The following is a 26,339-nucleotide window of genomic DNA, read 5'->3' on the forward strand; positions in this document are numbered from 1 at the left end:
GGGGTAGTTGAAATCGCCCATTATTACGGTGTTACCCAGTTTGTTAGCTCCTCATTTCTGATAACATTTCGGCATCTGTCCATTCATCCTGGTCAGGCGGACGGAAGTACACTCCTATCACTATCCTTTTGTCCTTTACACATGGAATTTCCACCCATAGGGATTCCAAGATTATGCTTTGGTTCCTGTAGAATTATTTGATTCAAGGCCCTTCTTGTAATGCTATGCCTCCACCAATTTGATCCACCCTATCACTGTAATATAATTTGTACCCTGGTATCAGTAGAAACATAGAAACATGATTGCATATAAAGGCCAAATGGCCCATCCACAGCATCCAGTATCTCCTCTCACTGAGAGACCCACGTGGCTATTCCACTCTTCAGTGTCCTATTGATTTATCTTCCATCAGATCTCAGGGATGCCTTTTCGTTTAGTGCAATATATTCTGTAGCAAAGACTCAGGATTCTGTACTACAGTCGACTCCGCTTAAGTGCAAGGCTTCCGGACCGGACTGCCACGTGTTCTTAATAGGAGTACCACTTTTTAATCAGACGGTTGTTTAGCCGGTATCGGCAGCTACCTGGGGTGATGGCGGCAACAGCAAGCAGTGCTGAGAGGAAGGTGCTGGTGAATGCTCAGCGCGCTGGTGAAGGTCTCCCATCTACTTGCTGCCTAGGACAGCTCGCGATGCTGTGACGTTCTGGGGCGGGGGGTGGGGGGATAGTAAATGCGGTGCAATAAATACAGAGGACCCCTGATTGCATTTAACCGGAGTGAATATAACATGAAAGAATAGAGGTGGGACCTATGACATCAGTGTGCATAAGCAGATTGTGTGCTTATCAGAAGTGCAAATATCCAGTGTTCATGTCCATTGACTTTAATGTAAAAAAAAAACATGATTGTAGTGGTAGGGTGCAGATAACCGGAGCATTCGCTTATCTGACGTACATTTAGGTGGAGTCAACTGTATAGCTATTGCTTCTCATTAGTTGTGAATCTGCAGAAGGGTGTCACTCTAAACTCCTTCCCATCCACAATGGAGAACAGCTTTCTTCAGTTTTTCCTTCTGAAAGTGATCTCAGAAGGTATGTTCTGATCTGCTCTGCTTTCATTTTCTTATATTCGGGTATTTTTGGCAGTTGGTTCTCTGGTTTTCTGTGTGGCTTATTCTGCCAGGGAAAGGACGCACTAATGTACAGACAACCTTTTTTTCCTGCTCATCCAGGAGTCACCTCCTTAGTTACTGACCAATGGGCTTTCTAAAGCTGGCCAAAGCTATGTCTAGGCTCTATCCTATGACTCAAGACTTCAACAGCTGTTTTCACAGCTGAAAGTGGATACCACAGTAGCGCAAGTGATTAAGTTCACCTCTCTTCTTAGTGAGTGATGCTGAAGGATGCACAGGACAGTAACGTGGACCTGGTCCTTAAAAGGCAGTTTGATACGATGGCTTTGGGTGAATACTGTGCTATTTCGTGGCACAGGCCTGTCATACCAGATTGCAGACTAGTCCTTCAGAGCTAGGAACACCTGTCTCCACAACATCATTCAAATCTTAAGCAAGGTTTTGGCTTACTTCATTTCTGCCTGCCAAATGCTCTAGTTCAGAGAGTGGGCAGGCGACTTGGCTTCCAAGGCCACTCCTCCAGCAGGTTACCTTTTAAGGGGCAGATGCTTTTTGGCAAAGGTTTAGATAACCTTTAAAAATACCATCATGAAAGGTCAGACCAAATTATTCCACGTATTAAAAAAGGTGGAAAGAAGAGAAAACGAGAGTTGGCATGGTTAAAAGGCGAAGTGAAAGAGGCTGTTAAAGCCAAGAAAACATCCTTTAAAGAATGAAAAAAATAAGAGACACAAGCACTGGCAAGTTAGATGTAAATCATCCACAATAACCATGATCGATTGATCGATCGATCTCTCTCTCTCTTGCTCTCGCTTCGCAGGTCTTTCTTCATGTTATTCAGACCATCCTGGGTGTCTATTCTATTGCAGATTTTGGTATCATCTGCAAAGAGGCAGAAACTCATTGTAACAATTTTTTAAATGTACATCAAAAGTAGAAAACCAGTGAGAGAATCTGTGGAATTCTTGGATGATCAAGGAATAAAAGGTACGCTAAGGGAGGATAAGGCCATAGCGGAGAGACTGAATGAATTATTTGCTTCTGTCTTTGCGGAAGAAGATGTAAGAGATCCTGAACCGGAAATGATTTGCAAGGGTGATGAGGCGGAAGAATTGAATGAAATCTCTGTGAACCTGGAAGGCGAAGTAAGCTAAATCGACAAGTTAAAGAGTTACAAATCACCTGGACCAGATGGTATTAGCCTAAGGTCCTGAAAGAACTCAAACATGAAATTGCTGATCTGAAAATTGGAGGGTGGCCAATGTTACGCTGGTTTAGGTTTTTTTTTTAAAGGACTCTAGGGGAGATCCGGGGAATTACAGATCTGTAAGCCTGATCTCGGTGTCGGGCAAAATAGTGGAAACAATTATAAAAAATAAAATTGTGAAACATGTAGACAGCATGGGTTCAGCCGAGGAGGTTTTGCCTCACCAATTTTGCTTGACTTCTTTGAAGGTGTGAATAAACATGCGGATAAAGGGAAGCCGGTTGATGTAGCGCCCAAATGGCAGATGAAATTTAATGTGGACAAATGCAAAGTGATGTACATTGGGAAGAATAATCCAAATCATAGTTACCGGATGCTAGGATCCACCTTAGGGATCAACGCTCAAGAAAAAAATCTGGGTGTCGTCATGGATAATACGCTGAAACCTTCCGTCCAATGTGCGGTGGCGACCAGTGAAGCAAACAAGATGTTACGAATTGTTAGAAAAGGAATGGTAAACAAGACTAAGAATTGTTATAATGCCTCTGCGTTGCTCGATGGTGCGACCTCACCTTGAGTATTGCGTTCCGTTCTGGTCTCCTTATCTCAGAAAAGATATAGCGGCACTAGAAAAGTTTGAAAGAAGAGCAACCAAGATGATAAAGGGGATGGAACTCCTCTCAAATGAGGAAAGCTTAAAAAGGTTAGTGCTCTTCAGCTTGGAAAAGAGACGGCTGAGGGGAAATTTGATTGAAGCCTACAAAATCCTGAGTGGTGTAGAACGGGTTCAAGTAGATTGATTTTATTTTTTATTTATTTTTTACTGCCTCAAGATTTACAAAGACTAGGGGACACTCAAAGAAGTTACAGAGTAATACTTTTAAAACCAATAGGAGGAAATATTTTTTCACTTGCAGAATAGTTAAGCTCTGTAATGTGTTGCCAGAGGTTGTGGTGAGAACAGTTAATGTAGCTGGTTTAAAAAAAAGTTTGGACAAGTTCCTGGAGGAAAAGTCCATAGTCTGCTGTTGATATATATGGGAGAAGCCACTGCTTGCCCTGCATCGGTGGCATGGAATGCTGCTGCTATTTGTTTTTTTGCCAGGTACTTGTGACATGGATTGGCCTCCGTGAAGACAAGAAACTGGGCTAGATGGACCATTGGTCTGACCATTGGCTATTTTTATGACGTTATGGACAGCATGGTGGATCACCATCCCAAATCCTTCCCAGATAGCAAGGGTGGTTATGCAGTTTTCGTACCTCTAGGAGATCCAGCTAGTTTTCCTTTGGCTACTCTTCCCAGCCATATAGCAGATGCTCCATCCGAGCCATGCAAATAGTAGCTCAGGAAGTAGATCTTAGAAATCCTGGCCTTTCCAAGCCCCATGGCCTGGCATTACCTTCAGGTGCTGGGCTTGATTGCGGCCTCCCTTTAAGATGTCCCCTCGGTGAGAGTGCATATTCAGCTGCTCCATTGCTCTTCTGTCCAGGTGGTCACCGTAGTGACACACTCTACAGATGCAGCTCCCCTGGACTTCGGGGGCAAGACCCTCATGACTGATGCCATCCTGAGAGGCTGGGGGGGGCGGGGGCTCTACTGTGGTTGCCCACTCCAGGGCAAGTTGCCCCCATCGGAAATCAAGTGGCCCATAAATCGTCTGGAACTGAGAAACATTTATTTGGTGCTCAGAGTTGCAATTTTTCCTGACAGGGAAGACAGTCAGGGTGTTTTCGGACAATGCCACAACGGTAACTTATGTAAACAAACAAGGAGGCACAAGATATGCTCCCTTACGCCTAGAGGCATAGATATTGTTCCAGTGGGCGGAAGTTCACTTACAAGCCTTCTTAGCTGCCCATATAGCAGAAGTAGTGAACATCCAGGCTGATTTTTCTCAGCAGGCAGACTCTGGATCTGGGGAAGTGGTCTCTGTCCCAAAGGACATTCGCCCTCGTGTAGCGCTGGGGAAGACTGGAAATGGAGTTCATGGCCAAGAACACAAAGGCAGATCGCTTCTACAGTTGAAGAACTGAGCCAGAAAGGCATATTTCAACTGTGATTTGATGTAGGTAAGACCCATTTTCTCCAGTCATGGTACATGGGCTTGCCTTGCCACTGGGGCTTGAGCGCATCCAAGATGTTGAGAACTGCCATCAGTAATTTTACTCCCAGCAGGACCTCCCAAGGCGGACAGGTTTCAGCAGAGATGTCAGACTAACGATGTACCACCCATCTGAGCAGTGTTAGAGAAGGATGATTGTGTTTAATGTGACAATGGCAACAACATCGAATTTACACATGCAGAAGAAAGACCCAGCAATCTACTTCTGTATTGTGCCATGAAAACTTGATGATGTTCACCAAGTCGCTAGGACTCGAACATGAGTCGATGGCGACTAACCTAAGACGCACTTTAAGCAGTTTCTGAAGATAGCTTTAGATTCGACATGCAAAACTGTATAATTTGGTCACGTGGTTTGTGAAGTTGGAAAAAATGAAAGTCTACTCCTAAAATTGTGAAGTAGAGCCACTCTTAGTACCCCTTTTGTATTTCTTCAGGATAAAGAAGCAATTTTGAAACTTTTCTGTAGAACAGGAAATGTTTCCTTCTCGGGAGAGTTCTTTTCTAGATGTTCTTGACAATGCGTCATTAAGAGCTTTTTCAATTGTGTTTTCCTAATAAATGTTTTATTTTCTACCAAGGTAATAAATATATTTTTTATGAACCAGCATGGTTGCAATATTTCCTAGCAGGTGAAATTGTTCCAAAGATTCTCACCAATCCCTCCTTTGATGTATAAACAGCAGGATATTACTGTTTGTGGGTTGTTGTTTTTTTTTCTTTGATTAACTTTCTTGTATTTTTATCCCAGTTTCTTATGGAACTTTTTCAGTCTTGCCTCTCCTCTTATTGTGGCTGTAGCAAGTAATACTTTCTTATCATTACCTTTGTGTAGTATAATTTCTGGATTTCTTTATCAAAGTTAGGTTCTTCGGTGTCAATTTTTAAAATATGCTTTTCAAATTCACACCAAGCAGCAGATCCCATTTCTCCACTTACCTGCCTTCCTGGTTGATGAGCCTTTTGGTGACTGGAGGAAGGTGGGGATTTGCTGCTTCCTTCAAATCCTCCATCTAGCTGACCAGCACAGGATCAGCAACCAGGTAATGCACCCTGACTTCTATTTAAAAAATTCAGGTTCTACTTAATTTTACAGCAGAAAATTACTATTGTCTACTAATTGTTAGTGATCCTTGTAATTTTTCCATTTTATATATCACCTTCCTTTGTAGTTGACTGTCTTGGCAATGGTCCTTAAGTTGCAGGTCATGAAGGGCATAGAGAGAGTAGAGAGGGACAGATTCTTCAAACTTTCGAATAATAAAAGAACAAGAGGGCATTCAGAAAAGTTGAAAGGGAAAAGGTTCAAAACGAATGCTAGGAAGTTCTTCTTTACCTAACGTGTGGTGGACACCTGGAATGCGCTTCCAGAAAGCGTAATAGGGCAGAGTTCGGTACTGGGGTTCAAGAAAGGATTGGACAATTTCCTGCTGGAAAAGAGGATAGAGGGGTATAGATAGAGGATTACTGCACAGGTCCTGGACTTGTTGGGCCGCCGCGTGAGCGAACTGCTTGGCACGATGGACCTCAGGTCTGACCCAGCAGAGGCATTGCTTATGTTCTTATGTTCTTTGCAAGCAGGTAGTCTCAGCCATTTGCTGACCAAGGCCAGAGGCTGGGGTGCTATAGATGTAGCATTGCCTGTTGGCCCACATCTGGGAAGAGCTACTGCTGAGCCAGGGAGTGTGTCTGTTTGAAGTGCATTGGGGGATCGTGTGTCAGTGGAATCAGGTGTTGAAATGTGTGCTATCAGGCGGACACATTGTACTGTACTTGGTGTGACTGTGCTCATTAGGGGATGGAATGTATGCTCAGGCTAGTTCAGGTTACTCAGGTTTCTGAGTGAGTCCTGGAAGGTACGTCATGCTTTCAACTTTTTAAATGAATGTTGTAGGTTTGGTTTAATTAAAAAAATTTTTTTAATTTTTAGCAAGAGGAAAACAGATGAAGTCGATGGACAACCCTCGTCAAAGAAGAAAAAGGAGAAAGAGAAGGAAACTGAGCAGGAGACACTATTGAAGGTAAGAGATGGGGATGTACCATAAGACTCCAAAAATACTTTATTCACTTAGAATGATTAAACAAAAAACAAATAATCCCAGCTTTTTCCTCCTTATAACAAAGACAACTTTGGTACATATTCGTTTTTTGTTTAATCATTTTAAGTGAATAGAGTAAGTATTTTTTTTTGAGTACTGAATGAAACCCCTGCATTATTTTGATAGAATAGATGTACTATAAGACCCCTGTCCATAGTACTTTTCCTCATTAAGTTCACAGAAATGTCTTAGATAACTGTCTGCAAATTATAGCTAAAGGCCAATTCAGATCAAGGTACAAGAGGTGTGATGCAGTAGAATCTTAATATATATATAACAAGCTTTTACTAGTCATGACAGGGGTTGCCATTCAGCATATAACTAATAACTGGAAGAATCATAGTAACCTTAATTATACATTTTGGTGGAATACAATTTGTCATTTATTCAAAATGGAAAGAGCAATAGCAATACAAAGAGGGATATATCCTGAATTTATAAAAATATGGGGGCCATTGACAAAATATTGTAGTGAATGAATAGTAGGATTTCTCTTCTTCTTCTTTTCAATGTCTTCTTTGTGGCACACATGGAGGGGGGGTAGTGAAAATAATTTTTACACAACATGTTATAATATGGTATACAATATGTATGGGATGATTGGAAAGTACTTGAAGGGTGGGGGGAGGGAGAGGAAATATGTTTAGAATATTATGTATTAGATATAAAAGTGATATTGTGTATTCATTAGTTGTAATTCAATATTATCCCAGGACAAGCAGGCAGGTATTCTCACTAGTGGGTGATGTCATCCGACAGAGCCCCGATACGGACATCTTGCAAGCATGTCTTGCTTGAAGAAACTCAGAAGTTTCGAGATGTCCGCACTGCGCATGCGCCAGTGCCTTCCCGCCCGATGTACCGGGCGTGTCTCCTCAGTTCTTTTCTTTCCGCGGAGCTGAGAAGTTTCACTTCATTCTGCGCTGACTGAATTTCAGTAATTTGCCTTCTTTGTACCGCGTTTTTTGTTTATTTGATTTATTTCAATTTTACTTTATATTTTCTTTAAAAAAAAAAAAAAAAAAAGTTAAAATTATTTCTTCCGGCGGTTTGGCCGGGCCGGCCTCGTGGCTTAGGCCTAGCGCCTTCGACCTTGCGGCGACGATTTTCCGGCCTATGTCCCGGCCAATCACCGGTTTTAAAAAGTGCAGCAAGTGCCAGCGTGCGATTTCGTTGACGGACCCGCATCGACGCTGTCTTCAGTGTCTTGGTCCAGAACACGTTCCGAAATCGTGCCGGCCTTGTTCCACGCTCACTGCGCGCTCGTTCAAACGGCGCTGCTTGCTTTGGGAGTCGATGTTTAAAATGGAGACTGCCAAGGAACCGTCTGCTTCAACTTCTGCTGATGTTTCTCCGGTCCGTTCGAAACCTGCATCGACAACTCCTGCATCTGGCATTGTGAAGCCGGCATCGTTCACTCCGACTTCTGCCTCCAGTTCGACACCGGTGCCTGTCCCCGTCTCCTCGGCTCAGGTACCGCCTTCCACTGTCCCTCCGGTGGTCATCAAAGTGCCTAAAGCTAGCAAGCAGAAGCACTTGGCCACAAAGGAGCGCGAAGACCGTGCTGGAGGACCCCCTTTCGGTGCGGATCCCTCCATATCGGCTTCGCTGCGATCCCTGCTGGAAGCTCAGTTTGTCGAGCTTATGCAGTCTATGGGACCCCGGCTTATCGCCTCCATTCAGGGTGACCTCCCGGTCCCGGTCCCGGGGGCGGACCGCCCCCTCCCCCTCCTCCTCGTCATTCGATCTCTCTGCTCGACGAGGAGGATCGACGGAGGGCGGCGGGAGCCTCCAGGCGGGCTTCTTTTAGTCATATGCCGCCTCTGGAGTCCATCACGCCTCCTCGACATCAGAGTACTTTGTCAGCCCCTGATAATCGGAGTCCTGGGCATACCGCATCGCAGGAAGAGTTCTTCCGCACTCCATACCAGACCTGGGTGGCACTGCGTGAGTCCTGCGATCCACTGCATCTAGTCCCATTCATTCCTTGGAGGCTTCGGGGGATCGTGCGATGCATAGAAGATCTCGTTCCCCATCCCGTCACCGGGAGGGGCATCGATCTCGACACTCCTCTCGACACTCCTCACGTCATTCGGAGGTGTCCCCGCAAAAGAAGATCCAGCGTATGGGATACTCCTCGTCGGATTTATCCCCGCCTGAGGGACCGGAGTATGAGGAACCATCTACCTCCTATTCTCCTTGCCGCTCCCAGCTCTCTCTGGACCCGGAGGCTTCCACTTCTTCTAGTCCGTCTCGCCGGCCGGCGCTGGCGGACCAACTGTCCTTTTCCTCCTTCCTCCGACAAATGGCGGATGACTTGGATGTAACTTTGGACACTGGTTCTCGATATTCTAAGGAGTATCTGGACACCATGCATTTGCCTCACCCTCCGGCGGAGACGCTCCGGCTTCCTCTGCATAAACTGCTTGACCAGACTTTCATGCGTTGTTTTGAAACACCATATTCCATCCCTGCAGTTCCCAGTAAGTTGGATGCTCGATACCGCATCGTCCACCACAAGGGGTTTGAGGGGGCACAACTATCTCATCAGTCCCTTCTGGTCGAGTCCTCCCTCAAACGATCTCATCCCTCCCAGGTTTACGCCTCAGTACCACCGGGCCGTGAAGGGAGGACGATGGATAAATTTGGTAGACGTATCTACAAGAACTCGATGATGGCGACTCGAGTGCTCAATTACAATTTCTTCTTCTCTTCATATTTGGACTTCTTCTTGCCGGTCCTCCGCAAGTTCGTCCCTTTTATCGATGCTCAGGCTCGATTCGAGTTTGAAGAGGTGGTGGCGACCCTTTCCCAGTTACGCCTGCAGCTGATGCAATCCTCCTACGATGCCTTCGAGCTCTCGGCACGTGCTGCGGCCTGTTCGGTCGCCATGCGTCGCCTGGCATGACTTCGTACGATTGATATGGATCCGAACCTCCAAGACAGACTTGCAAACGTGCCTTGTGCGGGGGCGGATCTGTTCGATGAGTCTATCGAGACTGTTACTAAGAAGCTTTCGGACCATGAGAAGTCTTTCCAGTCTATCCTGTGGCCTAAGCCCAAGCCTCAACAGTCTCGTCCCTCTAGGCCGCCTCTGATTTACCAGCGGCGTTATCAACCGAGGCAGACTCCTCCTGCGAGACAGCCTGCGAAGAGACAGCCTCCACAGAAGCCTCAGCAGAAGCCTCAGATGCCGGCTGCACCCAAGGCTACTCAGCCTTTTTGACTCTCTTCCAGGGAGCATAACCGACTTCGTTCTGTCTCCCCCCGTTTTTCCCATTGGGGGTCGTCTCCATCATTTTTGTCATCGATGGGAGACAATCACCACGGACCTCTGGGTCCTTGCCATCGTAAGAGAGGGATACTCTCTTCATTTCCAACGGGTCCCCCCGGACCACCCGCCAAGAGAGTATCCTTCCAACTTGATGCAGACCGCTCTTCTCCTCCAGGAGGCTCAGGCTCTGCTTCGGCTTCGGGCCGTCGAGCCGGTTCCATTCGATCAGCAAAACCAGGGGTTTTACTCCCGGTACTTCCTGGTCCTGAAGAAGACGGGCGATCTGCGTCCCATTTTGGACCTTTGGGTCCTCAACAAGTTTTTGGTCAAGGAGCGGTTCCGCATGCTGACCCTTGCTTCTCTCTATCCCCTCCTCGAGCAGAACGATTGGTTATGCTCTCTGGACCTCAAGGAGGCCTACACTCACATCCCTATTCATCCGGCCTCCCGCAAGTTTCTCAGATTTCGGGTGGGACATCTACATCTGCAGTATCGAGTGCTTCCATTCGGCCTTTCCTCGTCTCCCAGAGTCTTCACGAAGTGTCTGGTGGTGGTGGCCGCTGCGCTCCGGAACATGGGTCTTCAGGTGTTTCCATACCTCGACGACTGGCTCATCAAGGCACCGTCGGCTCCAGGGGTCATTTCGGCGACCTTGACTACAATTTGTTTCCTGCAGAGTTTGGGCTTCGAGATCAACTTCCCCAAGTCACATCTTCAGCCCACCCAGTCTCTCTCCTTTATCGGGGCTGTTCTGGATACCATTCAACTTCGAGCATTCCTTCCTCCTCAACGCATGGATGCTTTCCTTCTACTCTGCCAGTTGGTGTCTTCTCGCCCGTCCATCTCAGCGAGACACATGATGGTCCTCTTGGGCCACATGGCATCTACAGTGCATGTGACGCCTTTTGCCAGACTCCATCTCAGAATTCCTCAATGGACCCTGGCATCTCAGTGGACTCAGGTATCCGACCCGTTGTCCCGTCACATTGTAGTCACTCCTGCTCTATGGCAGTCTCTTCTTTGGTGGATGACCTCTTCGAATCTATCCAGAGGTTTGCTGTTTCACTCTCCTCCCCACCAGAAAGTTCTCACGACCGATTCATCGAACTATGCATGGGGGGCTCATCTGGATGGTCTCCGCACTCAGGGGTTCTGGACCAGTGCGGAACGACTCCATCAAATCAATCTTCTGGAGCTCAGAGCCATCTTCAATGCTCTCCAAGCTTTTCAGCATCTGCTTCACGACATGGTGGTCCTTATTCGCACAGACAATCAGGTCGCCATGTATTATGTCAACAAACAAGGGGGCACGGGCTCGGCCCCTCTTTGTCAGGAAGCTCTTCGAGTCTGGGATTGGGCGGTTCGCCACAACACCTTCCTCAAAGCTGTCTACATTCAGGGGAAAGACAACGTCTTGGCAGACAAATTGAGTCGTCTTCTCCAGCCTCACGAATGGACGCTCCATTCCGACCCCCTTCATCAGATCTTTGCTCAGTGGGGAACGCCTCAGATAGACCTCTTTGCAGCCCCCCACAACTTCAAACTGCCTCAGTTTTGCTCCAGGATCTATACTCCTCGCCGCCTCGAGGCAGACGCCTTTCTACTGGATTGGGGGAATCGCTTCCTATATGCGTTTCCTCCATTTCCGCTCATTCAGAAGACTCTGGTCAAGTTGAGATCAGACCATGCCACCATGATTCTGATTGCTCCTCGGTGGCCCAGACAACCTTGGTACTCCCTTCTACTTCAACTGTGCAGCAGGGAGCCAGTACTTCTTCCAGTGTTTCCTTCACTACTTACTCAACATCAAAGTTCACTACTTCATCCCAACCTGCAGTCCCTCCACCTGACAGCTTGGTTCCTTTCAACATAACTCCTCACCAGTTTTCTCAAGCAGTGAGGGAGGTCTTGGAGGCTTCCAGGAAGCCTGCTACTCGACAATGCTATTCCCAAAAATGGACTAGATTCTCTTCCTGGTGTATTTCCAATGCCACGGAACCTCAGCGAGCTTCCCTATCTTCTGTATTGGACTATCTTCTACACCTGTCTCAGTCTGGTCTCAAGTCTACCTCTATACGAGTCCACCTGAGTGCTATTGCGGCTTTCCATCAGCCTCTACAGGGGAAACCTTTGTCTGCTCATCCTGTGGTTTCCAAATTTATGAAAGGACTTTTTCATGTCAACCCTCCTATCAAACCTCCTCCTGTGGTTTGGGATCTCAATGTTGTCCTGTCTCATCTTATGAAGCCTCCGTTTGAACCTCTCAACAAGGCTCCACTTAAGTATCTCACCTGGAAAGTGGTTTTTCTGGTGGCTCTCATGTCAGCTCGCCGGGTCAGTGAGCTTCAGGCCCTAGTGGCGGATCCACCGTTCACTGTATTCCATCATGACAAGGTGGTTCTTCGTACTCATCCAAAATTCTTGCCTAAAGTGGTCTCTGAATTTCACATCAACCAATCCATCGTGCTTCCAGTGTTCTTTCCAAAGCCTCATTCTCACCCTAGGGAATCTGCTTTACACACTCTGGACTGTAAACGTGCTTTAGCTTTCTACTTGGATCGCACAAAGCCACACAGAACTGCTCCTCAACTTTTCGTCTCCTTTGATCCAAACAAGTTGGGACGACCTGTATCGAAGCGCACCATCTCTAACTGGATGGCGGCTTGTATCTCTTCCTGCTATGCCCAGGCTGGATTATCCCTTCCCTGTAAGGTCACAGCCCATAAGGTCAGAGCAATGGCAGCCTCTGTAGCCTTCCTCAGATCGACACCGATTGAGGAGATTTGTAAGGCTGCCACTTGGTCCTCGGTTCATACATTCACCTCTCATTATTGTCTGGATACTTTCTCCAGACGGGATGGACAGTTTGGCCAAACAGTGTTACAAAATTTGTTCTCTTAAATGCCAACTCTCCCACCATCCCATTGGGGTTAGCTTGGAGGTCACCCACTAGTGAGAATACCTGCCTGCTTGTCCTGGGATAAAGCAATGTTACTTACCGTAACAGTTGTTATCCAGGGACAGCAGGCAGCTATTCTCACGTCCCACCCACCTCCCCTGGGTTGGCTTCTCAGGCTAGCTACCTGAACTGAGGAGACACGCCCGGTACATCGGGCGGGAAGCCACTGGCGCATGCGCGGTGCGGGCATCTCGAAACTTCTGAGTTTCTTCAAGCAAGACATGCTTGCAAGATGTCCGTATCGGGGCTCTGTCGGATGACATCACCCACTAGTGAGAATAGCTGCCTGCTGTCCCTGGATAACAACTGTTACGGTAAGTAACATTGCTTTTTGTACACTTCATGTAAAATTTGAAAATGAATAAAGAATTATAAAAAAAAAAAAAAAAAAAAGAATCTTAATATATTTCCAGCTTCATCCCCTATTCCAGCGCTAGGACAGGCTCCACACTGGCCTCTTCACCTCAGTCCTAGTTTATGGTCTTTCTACCCCATGTGGACTTGTTGGTAGGCATGTTGCACTTGTGCGAATAATGAGCACTGCCTTCTGATACTTTCAAAAGTAATTATAGGGAAGCCTGGATAAACCTTTTTGAAAAAGGCCCCAGTTCTGATTGCCATAAATGTGGGATGTCCCAGCATTCTCAAACCGGACAACAGAGAACCAGTGTGCACATTCCCTCTAATTCTACAAAGACAGACTATATCAGGAAATCAGCTTACTAAGTAAAAAATAGATTACTGACATGAGGAAGAAGGTTCTGCCTTCAAAAGCTAGTGAAAAATATATTAAGTTAGTCCTGTCAAAAAGGAATCATATATTTCTATTTTTTTTTGACTGAAAATTGAGAAGATAAAAATCCAGAAGACCCTTTTTTCAAGTGACATCTTTATTCTTACAGACTGCTTCAGGCAGTTCAGCCATCACTATAGTGAGGTTCATATACTTTTTTTGAACTCTAAAGAAATTAGACCGACAACAGAGCTGCAAAGGAGATGGGTAAGGGTGGTCCATAAGACTTATTATAAAAATTCAACCTTATCAAGTCTGAATATGTTCTACCTCATGTATATAAGATATGATTAAAATCTGAAGTAGTTTGGGACAAATTTAGAAGTCGCTCATGGACCTATAATATCCTCATAATGTGGGTAGAAACTTACCATATATACTTTAATATAAACAGATTTTTGGGGGTGTCTGTTTATATTTGCAAGAGAGAAGGCCCCCAGGGACCTGGCTTCTTCATTGCCAGCCTGTTTAACGGGATTGGGACTGAAGGTAGGTATGCAGACCTAATAGGACTCATAATAAAAAAAAAAAAAAATCTAAAAACCCACCCAAGTTGGCACCTGGCCGATCTAAAAGATGGGTCGTCCAAGTGCCAATAATCGAAACAGCTTCTTAGAAGTATACAGAGACTTTAGGCCTCTGAATCCCACTGTACGCTCAGAGATGAATGAGGTGTTTTTGGAGGAGTGGTTAGGGTGGGACGTGGACTGACCTAGATTTAGTCGTACTGCAGGGATAATTGAAAGTTTGACAAGGCTGCCTAGATGGATCTTATACATTATGACTCAGGCAATCTAAAACCAGGTATAAGTGCCCAAAAGGTATCCAAAGTGATCAGATAACCACTGCAAGGACAAAGTAAAGACCCAAACAATATCCCAATGAACAAAAATGGAAGCTAGTTAATCATACAAAAGTTCCTACCAAAGAACGAGAGGGCATTCAGAAAAATTAAGAGAGGACAGATTCAGAACCAATGCTAGGAAGTTCTTCTTCACCCAAAGGGTGGTAGACACCTGGAATGCGCTTCCAGAGGGTGTGTTAGGACAGAGTATGGTATTGGGGTTCAAGAAGGGATTGGATGATTTCCTGAAGGGTATAGATAGAGGATTACTATACAGGTCCAGGACCTGATGGGCCGCCGCATGAGCAGACTGCTGGGCGCGATGGACCTCTGGTCTGACCCAGCAGAGGCACTACTTATGTTCTTAAAATATCATGAATTCTACAATTGTTTTTTGTAAAGGAAACAAAGGATCTCAGAAACCCATACCATATGGCACATAAGTGTCAAATGGTAGTGTCTAGATCAGGGGTGTTCAACCCGCGGCCTATGGTCCGCATGTGGCCCCGTGAAGTATTTTGTGACGTCAGAGGGAACGCTTCCAGATCAGCCACAGGAGGCACGTGGAAGCCACTGCCTGCGGCTTTGAGCGAACACTGCAGCAAGATGGAGGAGGGAGCAGGCAAGACGGTGAACACTTGCAGCACAGAAGGGAGGGAGGGAGAAGGGTTTGTTGGGACTTGAGAGGGAGGTGCTGCCTGCAGCTTTCAGCAAAAAAAATGACTAGCAGTGAGGAGGGAGCCGGCCTGAAGGTAAACACCTGGGGCACAGAAGGGAGGGAGGGAGAAGGGCGTGAGACTTGAGAGAGAGGGAGCACAAACTTAGGAAAAATGATGGAAGGAAGGAGGGAGGGGCATGAACTTGGGACACAGAATGAAGGGAAAGATAGAGGGGAGCATGAGCCATAAGATGGAAGAATGGAGGGAGTGAGGGAAAGAGATGCAGAGGTGAGGGAGATAATAGAAAGGGAGAATTGGGTGTCTGAGAGAGAGAAAGAGATGGTGCAATTGGGGCGATAAAGAAAGAGGAGAACAGTTGGGCAGAGAGAAGAGGGACGGAGACAGAGAGAGAATTATTGGACATGGTGGTGGGAGAGGAGTGAGGTCGAGATGCATGGGCGCAGAGAGAAGGGGGAGAACATGCTGGGCTGAGGAAGCCTCCTGGACTTTTTTTTTGGGGGGGAGGGTATTAAAAGAAGTGCCAGATTGGGCATGGGGGGAGAGCTTATGGGACCAGAAATAGAGGACAGAGAGAGAGATGGTGGGCAATGGTCTGAAGGGAGAGAAGTTGGACCTGGGGTGGTGTGGAGGAAGAGGGAAAGAGATACTTGAAGGGAGAACTTTTAGGAAGAGAAAGAAAGAAATGGTGGACCTGGGAAAGGGAGGCAGGCAGGGAGAGAGATGGGATGGGGGCAGTTGGGAAGAGAAAGGGAGAGAAGTTGGATCTGGGGATGGGAGGGAGAAATGTTAGGCCTGTGGATGGAAGGCAGAGAGATGCAGCATCTCTCCTTTTTTTTCTCCATTTCATTGTTCAGCATCAAGGAGGGAGAGAAGAAAAATAGAAAAGAGAGGGAGCAAAATGTTGGACCATGGAGATAGAGGAGGAGAGATGGAACCATGGGAGGGCAGGAAGGAAAAGAGCTGGGATAAGATGATGTTAGGGGATGGAAAAAAAGGGACAGGGAATTATAGCCTGAACAGTGGAGAGAGGGACAGGGAGTTATAGCCTGACCAGTGGAGAGAGGGACAGGGATTCTGAAAGTGGTGAGCCATGTGGATGAGGTCAAAAGGGAGATGACAAGATGATTGAGAGAGCAGTGAGTACAGTGGTAGAAATATGGCAATGGGGAATAGATAGAAGGGAATAGGAGGCTGGGAAAGGAGTGAGATGGAAAATGGGAGAGCTAGAGACTGAGAGAAGATGGAGAATTGAGAGGTGGCTGAGCATTTAAAAAGAAGGCAAGATGGACAGAGGCAGAAAAGAAAAAGTTAAGAAAGCTGAAAGGGAAAAATCAATACGTTGGAGACAGGCATAAGTAGGAAATGGAACGAGAGAAGAGGAGAAAAAAATGGACAGCAGCCACTGGAAAGAGAATTAGTTGAAGATAGACAAAAAGCAGAAAGAAACTGGGACCAAAATGATGGAAAAACAAAACATCCAGACAATAAGGTATAAAAATGGTTTTATTTTAAATTTATTAACTGGAATATGTTAGCTTTGGGATATGTGCATCATAATTATTTTTGTATTCAGTGGTTTAGTCATATACAGCTGATTTGGGTGAGGACCTGGAGGCCAGAATTAGTGGATGGGCACCAAAGTTTCTCCCTGCCTGAGTGCAATTTATAAATACTTGAGCTAGTGGGGATTCCCAAGCCCTGCCAACTGAAGACATCTTCCTCCAGTCTGGCAACTCAAAATCTCCAAGCTTTGCAGCCAATGGCAATATCCTCAATCTGCCCCTGCTTTCATGCATGCATGGCCCAGGGAAGCCAAAATGTTGGACTCCTCTGGTCTAGATCAGTGGTTCCCAACCCTGTCCTGGAGGACCACCAGGCCAATCGTGTTTTCAGGATAGCCCTAATGAATATGCATGAGAGAGATTTGCATATAATGGAAGTGACAGGCAAGCAAATCTGCTCCATGCCATTTCATTAGGGCTATCCTGAAATACGATTGGCCTGGTGGTCCTTCAGGACAGGGTTGGGAACCACTGGTCTAGATGATGGTATCTATCATAGATGCTAAGAAAACTTTTAATTATTTATGTTTATAAACTTTTTAAAGTGATTTCTGGAACTGAACAACGGGAAGGAACATGAGGAGGACAGTAGTTTCAAGTTTCAAGTTTATTTAATGTTTGATATAATCGCAATATATAAATCCAATGCGATTTACAAAACTAAAAATATCAAAACAATTTCAACAAGCATGGTATTAAAAACATTGTGATTATAAAAATACTAAGAAAAAAAATGAGGGGGAAAAAAAAATAAAATTGGATTAAATACAATGTAAAAATAAAATAAGAGGGTGGGTAGGACATGAAAAAGTTGGGGACGGTACCAACTTGATTTCTATTTAACAGTATTCCTTGTCCAGATAAGTTCTAAGAAAAAGTAAAATGATTAAACCAGAAAAAGGTCAGATAAAAGCATCCCTAATTAATATCAATCTGTAGAAGCAAGTTCTTACCAATGAACTGATTTGATTATGGTAACTAAGCTTTTGGTCCAGTATGATCCCGAGAATTTTTAGCTTAGTAACTACTTTAAGATTGGTCGTATTTATGGTTATATTGGCTCCTAATTTTTGACCCTCCCTGCAAGGAAACAGCATAGCTTCTGTTTTGAAAGTGTTAAGGGCCAATTTATATCACAAGGGGAAGACAAAGGAGAGGAGGACTTGAGGAACATACTACATGGGGAAGTCAAATTGGAACTGGACGAAGGGAAGGAACAAGAGGAAGACAATAGGAACATACCACAAGGGGGAGACAAAAGAGACATAAATCAGGAGTCGGCAGGTCAGGAAGGGGACAGAAAGGAGAGTGAAACACAAGGAAACATAGCAAGGAAGAAAAAATACCAGGACTTGAACTGCATGTACACTAATGCAAGGATCCTAAAAAACAAAATGGGGGAATTGGAAGTCATGGCCAAAAATGAGAGCCTAGACATCATAGGGATCATGGAAACATGGTGGAACGAGGAAAACAAATGGGACATAGTACTGCCAGGATACAAGCTCTACCGAAGAGACAGGACGTATCGGAAAGGAGGAGGAATAGCACTATACATAAAGGACACCATTCACTCGGCCAGAGTGGATGCAGCAGCAGCGACAAATGTCCAACTGGAGTTACTAAGGGTTAAAATACCAGGTAGAAATGGATCCGAGATAAAGATGGGGCTGTACTACCATCCACCTGGTCAAAATGAAGCAACTGATACAGAAATGGAAGCCAAGTTGAGGCGGGAATGCAAGCATACTAACACCATAGTTATGGGAGATTTCAACTATCCCGGGATAGACTGGAGTCTTGGAAATTCAAAATGTACAAAGGAAACGGAGTTCCTGGAGGCTGTACGGGACTGCTTCATGGAACAACTTGTCAAGGAACCAACGAGAGGGTCAGCGATTCTGGATCTAATCCTCAACGGGCTGGAAGTGGGACCACTAGGAACCAGTGACCACAACATGATCCGGTTCAAAGTAGAAATGGGGTTACCCAAAGGGAAGAGAACCAATGCAACGGCGTTTAACTTCAAGAAAGGGAACTATGATGCCATGAGACAAATGGTGAGGAAGAAACTCAGAAACAGCACCAAGAAAGCTCAGACTATGGAGCAAGCTTGGTCCTTATTCAAAGACACGGTAAACGAGGCACAAAACCTGTATATACCCAGATTTAGGAAAGGATGCAGGAAGAATCATACAAAAACCCCAGCATGGATAACCAATGAAGTAAAAAAAGTAATAGGAGACAAGAAAAAATCATTTTGGAAGTGGAAAAAGGACAAAATTGGAAGGAGCACAGGAAGCAGCAAAAATAATGTCACCGAGTGGTCAGAAAAGCAAAGAAAGAATACGAAGAGAGACTAGCCAAGGAAACATAAAATTTTAAACCATTCTTCCGATATGTGAAAGGAAAGCAGCCGGCAAGGGAAGAGGTGGGACTTTTGGATGAGGGAGACAGGAAGGGAGTGGTGAAGGAGGAAAAAGAGGTGGCTGATAGACTAAACACGTTCTTCTCGTCGGTCTTTACAAGAGAAGACACATCCAACGTGCCTGAACTGGAAAAAATCTTCAAGGGGGATCAAGAGGGAAAATTATCATACTTGGAAGTAAGCCTCAAAGATGTGCTCAAGCAGATAGATAGATTAAAAACTGACAAATCTCCGGGCCCAGATGGAATCCACCCAAGAATACTGAAAGAGCTCAGAGACGAAACAGCGGAGTTACTGCGGCAGATTTGTAATCTATCCTTGAGAACAGGGGTAATCCCAGAGGACTGGAGGATAGCAAATGTTACACCTATCTTCAAATAAGGATCAAGAGGCGACCCGGGGAACTACAGACCGGTAAGCTTAACCTCAGTTCCGGGGAAGATGGCCAAATCATTGATCAAGGAAAGTATCAGTGAGCACATAGAAAAAAATAATCTGTTGAGAACAAGCCAGCATGGTTTCTGTAAAAGAAGATCATGCCAAACGAACCTACTGCATTTCTTTGAGGGGATAAGCAAACAACTGGACAAAGGAGACCCTATAGACATTGTATATCTGGACTTCCAGAAAGCTTTCGACAAAGTACCCCACGACGCCTACTAAAGAAGCTGTGGAGCCACGGGGTGGAAGGGGACGTGCACAGATGGGTCAAAAATTGGCTGGCAGACAGGAAGCAGAGGGTAGGAGTAAAGGGACACTACTCTGACTGGAAAGGGGTCACGAGTGATGTCCCACAGGGGTCAGTGCTGGGGCCGTTGCTGTTCAATATATTCATTAATGACCTGGAAACAGGGACGAAATGCGAAGTTATAAAATTCACAGACGACACAAAACTCTCCAGTAGGGTCAGAACTGTTGAGGAATGCAAAGAACTACAAAGTGACCTGAACAAGCTGGGTGAGTGGGCAAAAAGATGGCAGATGAGCTTCAATGTAGAGAAATGTAAAGTCTTGCACATAGGGAAAGGGAACCCGATGTATAGCTATACGATGGGAGAGAGGGTACTGGGGTAAGGCAACCTAGAAAAGGACTTGGGGGTATTGGTGGATAGTACGATGAAGCCAGCGGCACAATGTGCAGCAGCCTCAAAAAAGGCGAACAGAATGTTGGGCATTATCAAAAAAGGTATCACTACCAGAACGAAAGAAGTTATCCTGCCGCTGTATCGAGCGATGGTGTGCCCGCATCTGGAGTACTGCGTCCAATACTGGTCGCCGCACCTTAAGAAGGATATGGCGATGCTCAAGAGGGTCCAGAGAAGAGCAACAAAGATGATTAAGGGCATGGAAAACCTTGCATATACCAAAAGGCTAGAGAAGCTGGGGCTCTTTACCCTGGAAAAGAGGGGACTTAGAGGGGACATGATAGAGACTTATAAAATCATGAAAGGCATAGAGAAGGTGGAGAGGGACAGATTCTTCAGACTAGCGGGGACAACAAAAACAAGAGGGCATTCAGAAAAACTGAAGGGAGACATTCAAGACGAATGCTAGGAAGTTCTTCTTCACTCAGAGGGTGGTGGACACCTGGAATGCGCTTCCAAGAGAGGTGATAGGACAGAGTAAAATGTTGGGTTTCAAAAAGAGATTGGATGACTTCTTGAAGGAGAAAGGGATTACAGGGTATAAAATTCCTTATTCATTTTATAACTTACATCAAGTGCACATTAAGTATCAAACAATTATTATACAACATCACTTGAAAAATCTTCAACATCATACACCAAGAAAGATTTAACTCCCACCCCCTCCCAAATTCATATATGACTAAAATATAGTACCCGAAGATAATATCTTATGCCATTCATATAAATTTTCTTAATGAAAAAACCAACCCCCGCACCCCAAATCCACATGTGTATTAAACTTGGGAAAAGTGTAACTTATTCATTATAATAATTTAATAATGGTCTCCACACATCCTTAAATTTATTACAATAACCTTTTTGAACTGCCAACGCTCTTTCCATTTTATACACATGACAAACTGAATTCCACCAAAACAACAATTCAGTCTACTACAGTCCTTCCAATTATAAGTTATTTGTTGTATGGCAACTCCTGTTAATATCATCAAAAGCTTGTTGTTATTAGCCGATATTTGACATTTAGTTCTCATAGACATGCCAAATAAAATTACAGGATTACAGGGTATAGATGGAGGGTTACTATACAGGGTACTTCAGGATTAGGGCATAAACATTGTAGGTGGGGAGAACTTAAAGATCAAGGACCTGGGGGGCTGCCGTGGGAGCGGACTGCTGGGCACGATGGACCCCTGGTCTGACCCGGCAGAGGCAATGCTTATGTTCTTATTTATGACTTGTGTTTAAAAACATCTACAAAATTTAAAATATCTAATTTTTAAAATTTTTTTTAACTCATCAATCTATTTGAGTTTTCACACAGCTTCAGTGACAGATATACAGGCTATAGCAGTTGCTTTTTATGTGACAAAAAACTTGCTGTAATTCCAGTGGCAGGCAAAAAAATGAAACAAAATAACAAACTGCCAAAGCAGAATGTCCTTAGAAAATGCTCTGCAACTGCTTAGCTTAGAAACTGTCAAACTTTATCATATAGAAAAAAAACAACCGCAAGATAATAATGAGAAAACTACTTACCATATATACTCAAATATAAACTGGGATTTTTGGGCCCAAAAATGGGGGTCGTGGTTTATATTCAGGCCAGCGCCCCCTTCCCAGAATTATTACAGGCTGCTGTCAGGCTCTGCACCCTGTCTCCCCTCCCTGCCCTATCCTCCTACCTCCTCTGCTGATCCTTGGTGGTCCAGAGGTGCAGCGGGCAGGAGCAAGCTTTTCGCGTTCCTGCCCCGCTGCTAACCCAGTCGGTGGTGGCTGCTGTGAGATCTGGTTTCTTCTGCCACTGAGTGGCAACAAGCAGAAGTGTGCTTTGGTACTCCTGCACGGCACTGAGCTGCTTTTTGACTGGCTCCTGTGAATTCTCACGGCAGCCTCCACCGACTGGGCCTCCTTCCCTCCCTCCCCTGTCATGCACTGCGCCCGGCCCTCTTCCCTCCCAACCCCTGTCAGGCTCTTCACCTGGCCCCCCTTCCCTCCCAACCCCTTTCAGGCTCTTCACTCGGCCCTCCTTCCCTCCCAACCCGTGTCAGACTCTGCACCCAGCCCCCCTCCCTCCCAGGCTCTGCACCCTGTCTCCCCGCCCTGTTGTCCTACCGCCATTTAACAAATTTAGAAAGTTCGCAATAGCCCGCACTGCGCAAGTGCGAGTGCCTTCCCGCCAGACATCGACAAGAAGCCCCTCAGTTCTGTTTTTTCTGCAGAGCATTGAAGTCACATTTTTCAATCGCTTGCCTTCCCACTCTCGTGTTTTTTTCATCTTTCTTGTTTCTTTTTTAGTTTATCTGAAAGTTTTAAAAAATAAAACAATTTCTATATTTTCTTTTTTTTTTTTTTTTTTGCCGTCCGCGGGGATTCTCTTCAGCAGGGCCTTCTTTCACATCTCAGTCATTGAGTTTGATTTTGCTGGGGCGGTGTTCCCGTCGATGTCGCCCACTGACGGGATTTAAAAAGTGTGGTCCCTCATAGCTGGTGCCTGCAGTATTTGGGTCCCGAACACCATGTTCAAAACTTGTAAACGCTGCTCTTCCCTGCAGAAGTGTACCATCAAGAATCGTGTTCTCCAAGAGGAAAAACTCTTCAGTGTCGGCATGGAGGGAGATGCACCAACGACACTATCTATGGTAAGTCACCAGCATCGAAGACATCGACACCGGTCATCGCGCCTTTGGGTAAGCCAGCTAAGAACCCATCCCCTTCCCTTCCAGGGGCACAGGTCATAAAGGCATCGAGCCAATTCATGCTGACCAACCGTAAGTCCCTGCAGCGATCAGTTCCATTGTCGAGGGGTGCTTCGTCATCTCCAGAATGTGTCGCAGCAGCTGTGATACCGATAACAAAGCCCCTTGTACTGGTGCTTACTTTGTGGCAGATGCTAGATGCTTTGCTTCGAGAGAAGCTCGGGAACCAATTTCAGTTGCTGCTCCCGACACTGACTCCTCCGGTACCGGTCCAGCCTGAGCCTAATATTGCCAGGACCATCAATGTTCCATCGGAGCATTCCAAGGACTCGCGATGTCGATCTAGTCCTCCCACTCCGGCATAAAAGCATCGGTCTTCCAAGCTCTGGTCCCCATCTGCTCATCGTCATACGTCCTCTTCCAGACATTCTGACAGAAGCGGCATGAATTTTGGGACGGTGTCTCGAAAGAGAAAACATTCTGAGACCCCGACACCAGTCGAAGCATCGTTCTCCTTCTCTGCTACAGGGATCTGATTTGCAGGATGACTCTGACCCTGATCCATCACCTTCTACTTCCAATGCTGATGATTCTCCTGCATCGAAGTCTCCAAGGCATTCTCCTGCTAGAGCTGCTTCTCCCATCAAAAAACTTTCCTTTACTAGATTTATACGACAAATGGGAAAGGATCTTTCTGTGAAGTTGGAGGATGATTCTAAATACAGTGAAGAGTTTCTCGAAACCTTGGATTACGATCATCCTCCTAAGGACATGCTCAAGCTCCCTTTGCATGGGATCTTAAGAGAGACTTTTTACAAAAATTTGGAATCGCCTCTCTCGGTACCGGTGGCTCCTAGAAAATTGGATTTTCTCTACAAGATATCTCTTCTGGGATTTGATAAACCTCAGCTCCCTCATTAGTCTCTCGTCGTGGAGTCTACTCTGAAAAAATCGAATCCATCCATAGTTTATGAGTTGGTTCCTCATAGTAGGGAGGGCTGTACTATGGACCGATTTGGTCGAAGACTCTACCAAAATTTCATGTTGGCTAATAAAGCTGTTAACTACAATTTCTCATGCTATTTGAAGCATCTCATGAAACAGTATCCTGCATATCACAAATATATCCCCTCTTGTAAGTTGAAGGGTTTTCAACATCTCTGAGTACTGTTCTGCAATTGAGGAAGTATCTTGTGAAGAAAGAATACTATTTAAATTCTACTGCATGCTATTTAAATCTTTAAACGGAGACAGCCCAATCTACCTAAACAACCGCTTCAACCAAACTATGTCAATCAGACATAGAAAAACACCCCCCCTTTCACACACCTTCTAATCAAAGAAGTCAAACGGAAAAAACCGTATGATGGCCTCCTAGCAACACAAGCAGCAAAACTAGATAACCAAATCTCCAACCTACTGATAACCATTCCCGACTACAAGATATTCAGAAAAGAAATAAAAACGATACTCTTCAAGAAATCACTGAAACACTCAGTTAACATCACAAATACCTTCCCTCCTCCCACCTTCTTCCCGCCCCACAGATACTACCTGTTCTTCTCCTCAACGTCTCTTGAATTCACCAATGATCTTCCATTGTAACCCACCATTTATAACTCTTTTGTAATCCGCCTTGAACCGCAAGGTAATGGCGGAATAGAAATCTCTAATGTAATGTAATCTTTGAACTCATGTCCAGAGTCTCTTCTTTGTCTGTAGCATAGGTGTTATCCAATCTCCCCTGGTTGGCTTCTTAGATGAAGGGCCACGCGCTGATCTTGGGCGTGAAGGCATTCGCGTATGCGCAGTGCGGGCTATCGCAAACTTTCTAAATTTGTTAAAGTGCCAATGCACTTTTAAAGTGTCTGTACCGGGCTCTATGGATGTTGTCGCCCATGTGTGAGAATATCTGCCTGCTGTCCCTGGATAACACCTGTTACGGTAAATAACTGTGCTTTATGTTTGTGTTTATAATATATATACCTCTACCACAAAAAATATATATCTTCCTTTAATTACACCTAAGCCTCTAACAGCTTGTCTTAGCTGCTACAAGCCTTGTGTAGTATGAGCCTTATTGTATGGTAGTGATATAGAAAAGGAGCACAGTGCCCTTCAGTGTCTATTTCATCTCAATTCAACAGGAGCAGTCACAGTGGCTCTGGAAAATAAAAGAATCGCTGAGGAAGAACTGTTCCACCAATGAACTAAAGGAACTGCTGATGGCCAATGATCAGGAAGTGCCATCAGGAGAGTCGGCGGTAAGCTGTAGCCTCTTGATCCTGACTTTTTTCATTTCATTCTCTTTTTGTTAAGCTAGTCCTAGTTATTAGTTAAGGGTGGCACCTAGTGGCTGAATTCAGACTGGGGTGGGGATGGGGGATATAAAATATGGGAAATATGCTCAGATATAGGACATGGAGGCTCAGGGTGTCAAATCTCAATCCTGGTTGCCATTTTGGTGGAAGTTCAAATGACCAGGAAGGAATCCCACATGTCTCATTCTCTCACTCTCATTCTGAGAGGTAGCTGGTAGCATTTTTCCTTATTTAGGAAAAGGGGAAAGGGGTTGGAACTTGTCTACACAAAGCGGTTTACATATATACAAGTAACTTATTTTGTACCTGAGACAATGGAGGATTAAGTGACTTGACCAAGGTCACAAGGAGCAGCCCTGGGATTCGATCCCACAACCTCTGGATGCAGAGGCAGCAGCTCCACCACTAGGCTGCCACTTACTAGAAATGTCTCATATCACTTTCCTCTCTGTTAAGAGCTCATTAGGGTAAGGAAGAACTGAAAATTCCATATAGACTTTGAAAAGAATTTTATCAACAAATACAGTGTGAACATTCACTGACCCCTACCTCTTGCATTTGTGTTCACTTTTGGGGGCTGGCTGCATGCTGCTAAGTGGAACGTTCCCAGTCTTATCCTTGAATTGGGTTCTGCACCCTAGGTCAACTGGAAACGCTGCAGAGGCTAAGACAGGGGTGGGCAACTCCGGTCCTCGAGGGCCAGAATCCAGTTGGGTTTTTAGGATTTCCCCAGTGAATATGCATTGAAAGCAGTGCATGCAAATAGATCTCATGTATATTCATTGGATAATTCAAATTCTTAAAACCAGCATTCAGCTTTGTGAATTGAAGAACAGGACCATCGTGAGGACAGAGGCCTGCTGCTTGCTTTTAAGAAATTAATGGCCTTCTTGTCCCTGTTGTGGGTGCTGAATTGAGCTTGGGGGACCCTTTCGGTGTCTGTCTGACCTTGAGGGTGCCACACTCGACTGGTTGAGTCCCTCCCCTCATTTCCCCCACCTCCCCTAAATTTTTTTTATCTTAGAGATGCCTGAGGTGCCTAATCTGTAAGCCTTGCCACTGTTCAGGCA

At 45.3% G+C, this 26,339-nt stretch overlaps 1 protein-coding gene across 1 annotated transcript in view; it reads left to right on the top strand.

Annotated features, from left to right (window-relative positions):
- Positions 1-26,339, top strand: part of PARP1 (poly(ADP-ribose) polymerase 1) — a 244,306-nt gene that overhangs the window by 54,767 nt on the left and 163,200 nt on the right. The window contains exons 5-6 of the mRNA XM_033939243.1: positions 6,397-6,487; positions 25,096-25,212. Coding sequence (XP_033795134.1) covers positions 6,397-6,487; positions 25,096-25,212 — 208 coding nt within the window. The remainder of the gene's footprint in view (positions 1-6,396; positions 6,488-25,095; positions 25,213-26,339) is intronic.

The sequence above is a fragment of the Geotrypetes seraphini genome, chromosome 3 (genome assembly GCF_902459505.1).
Source record: "Geotrypetes seraphini chromosome 3, aGeoSer1.1, whole genome shotgun sequence".
NCBI classification, from domain to species: Eukaryota; Metazoa; Chordata; class Amphibia; order Gymnophiona; family Dermophiidae; genus Geotrypetes; species Geotrypetes seraphini.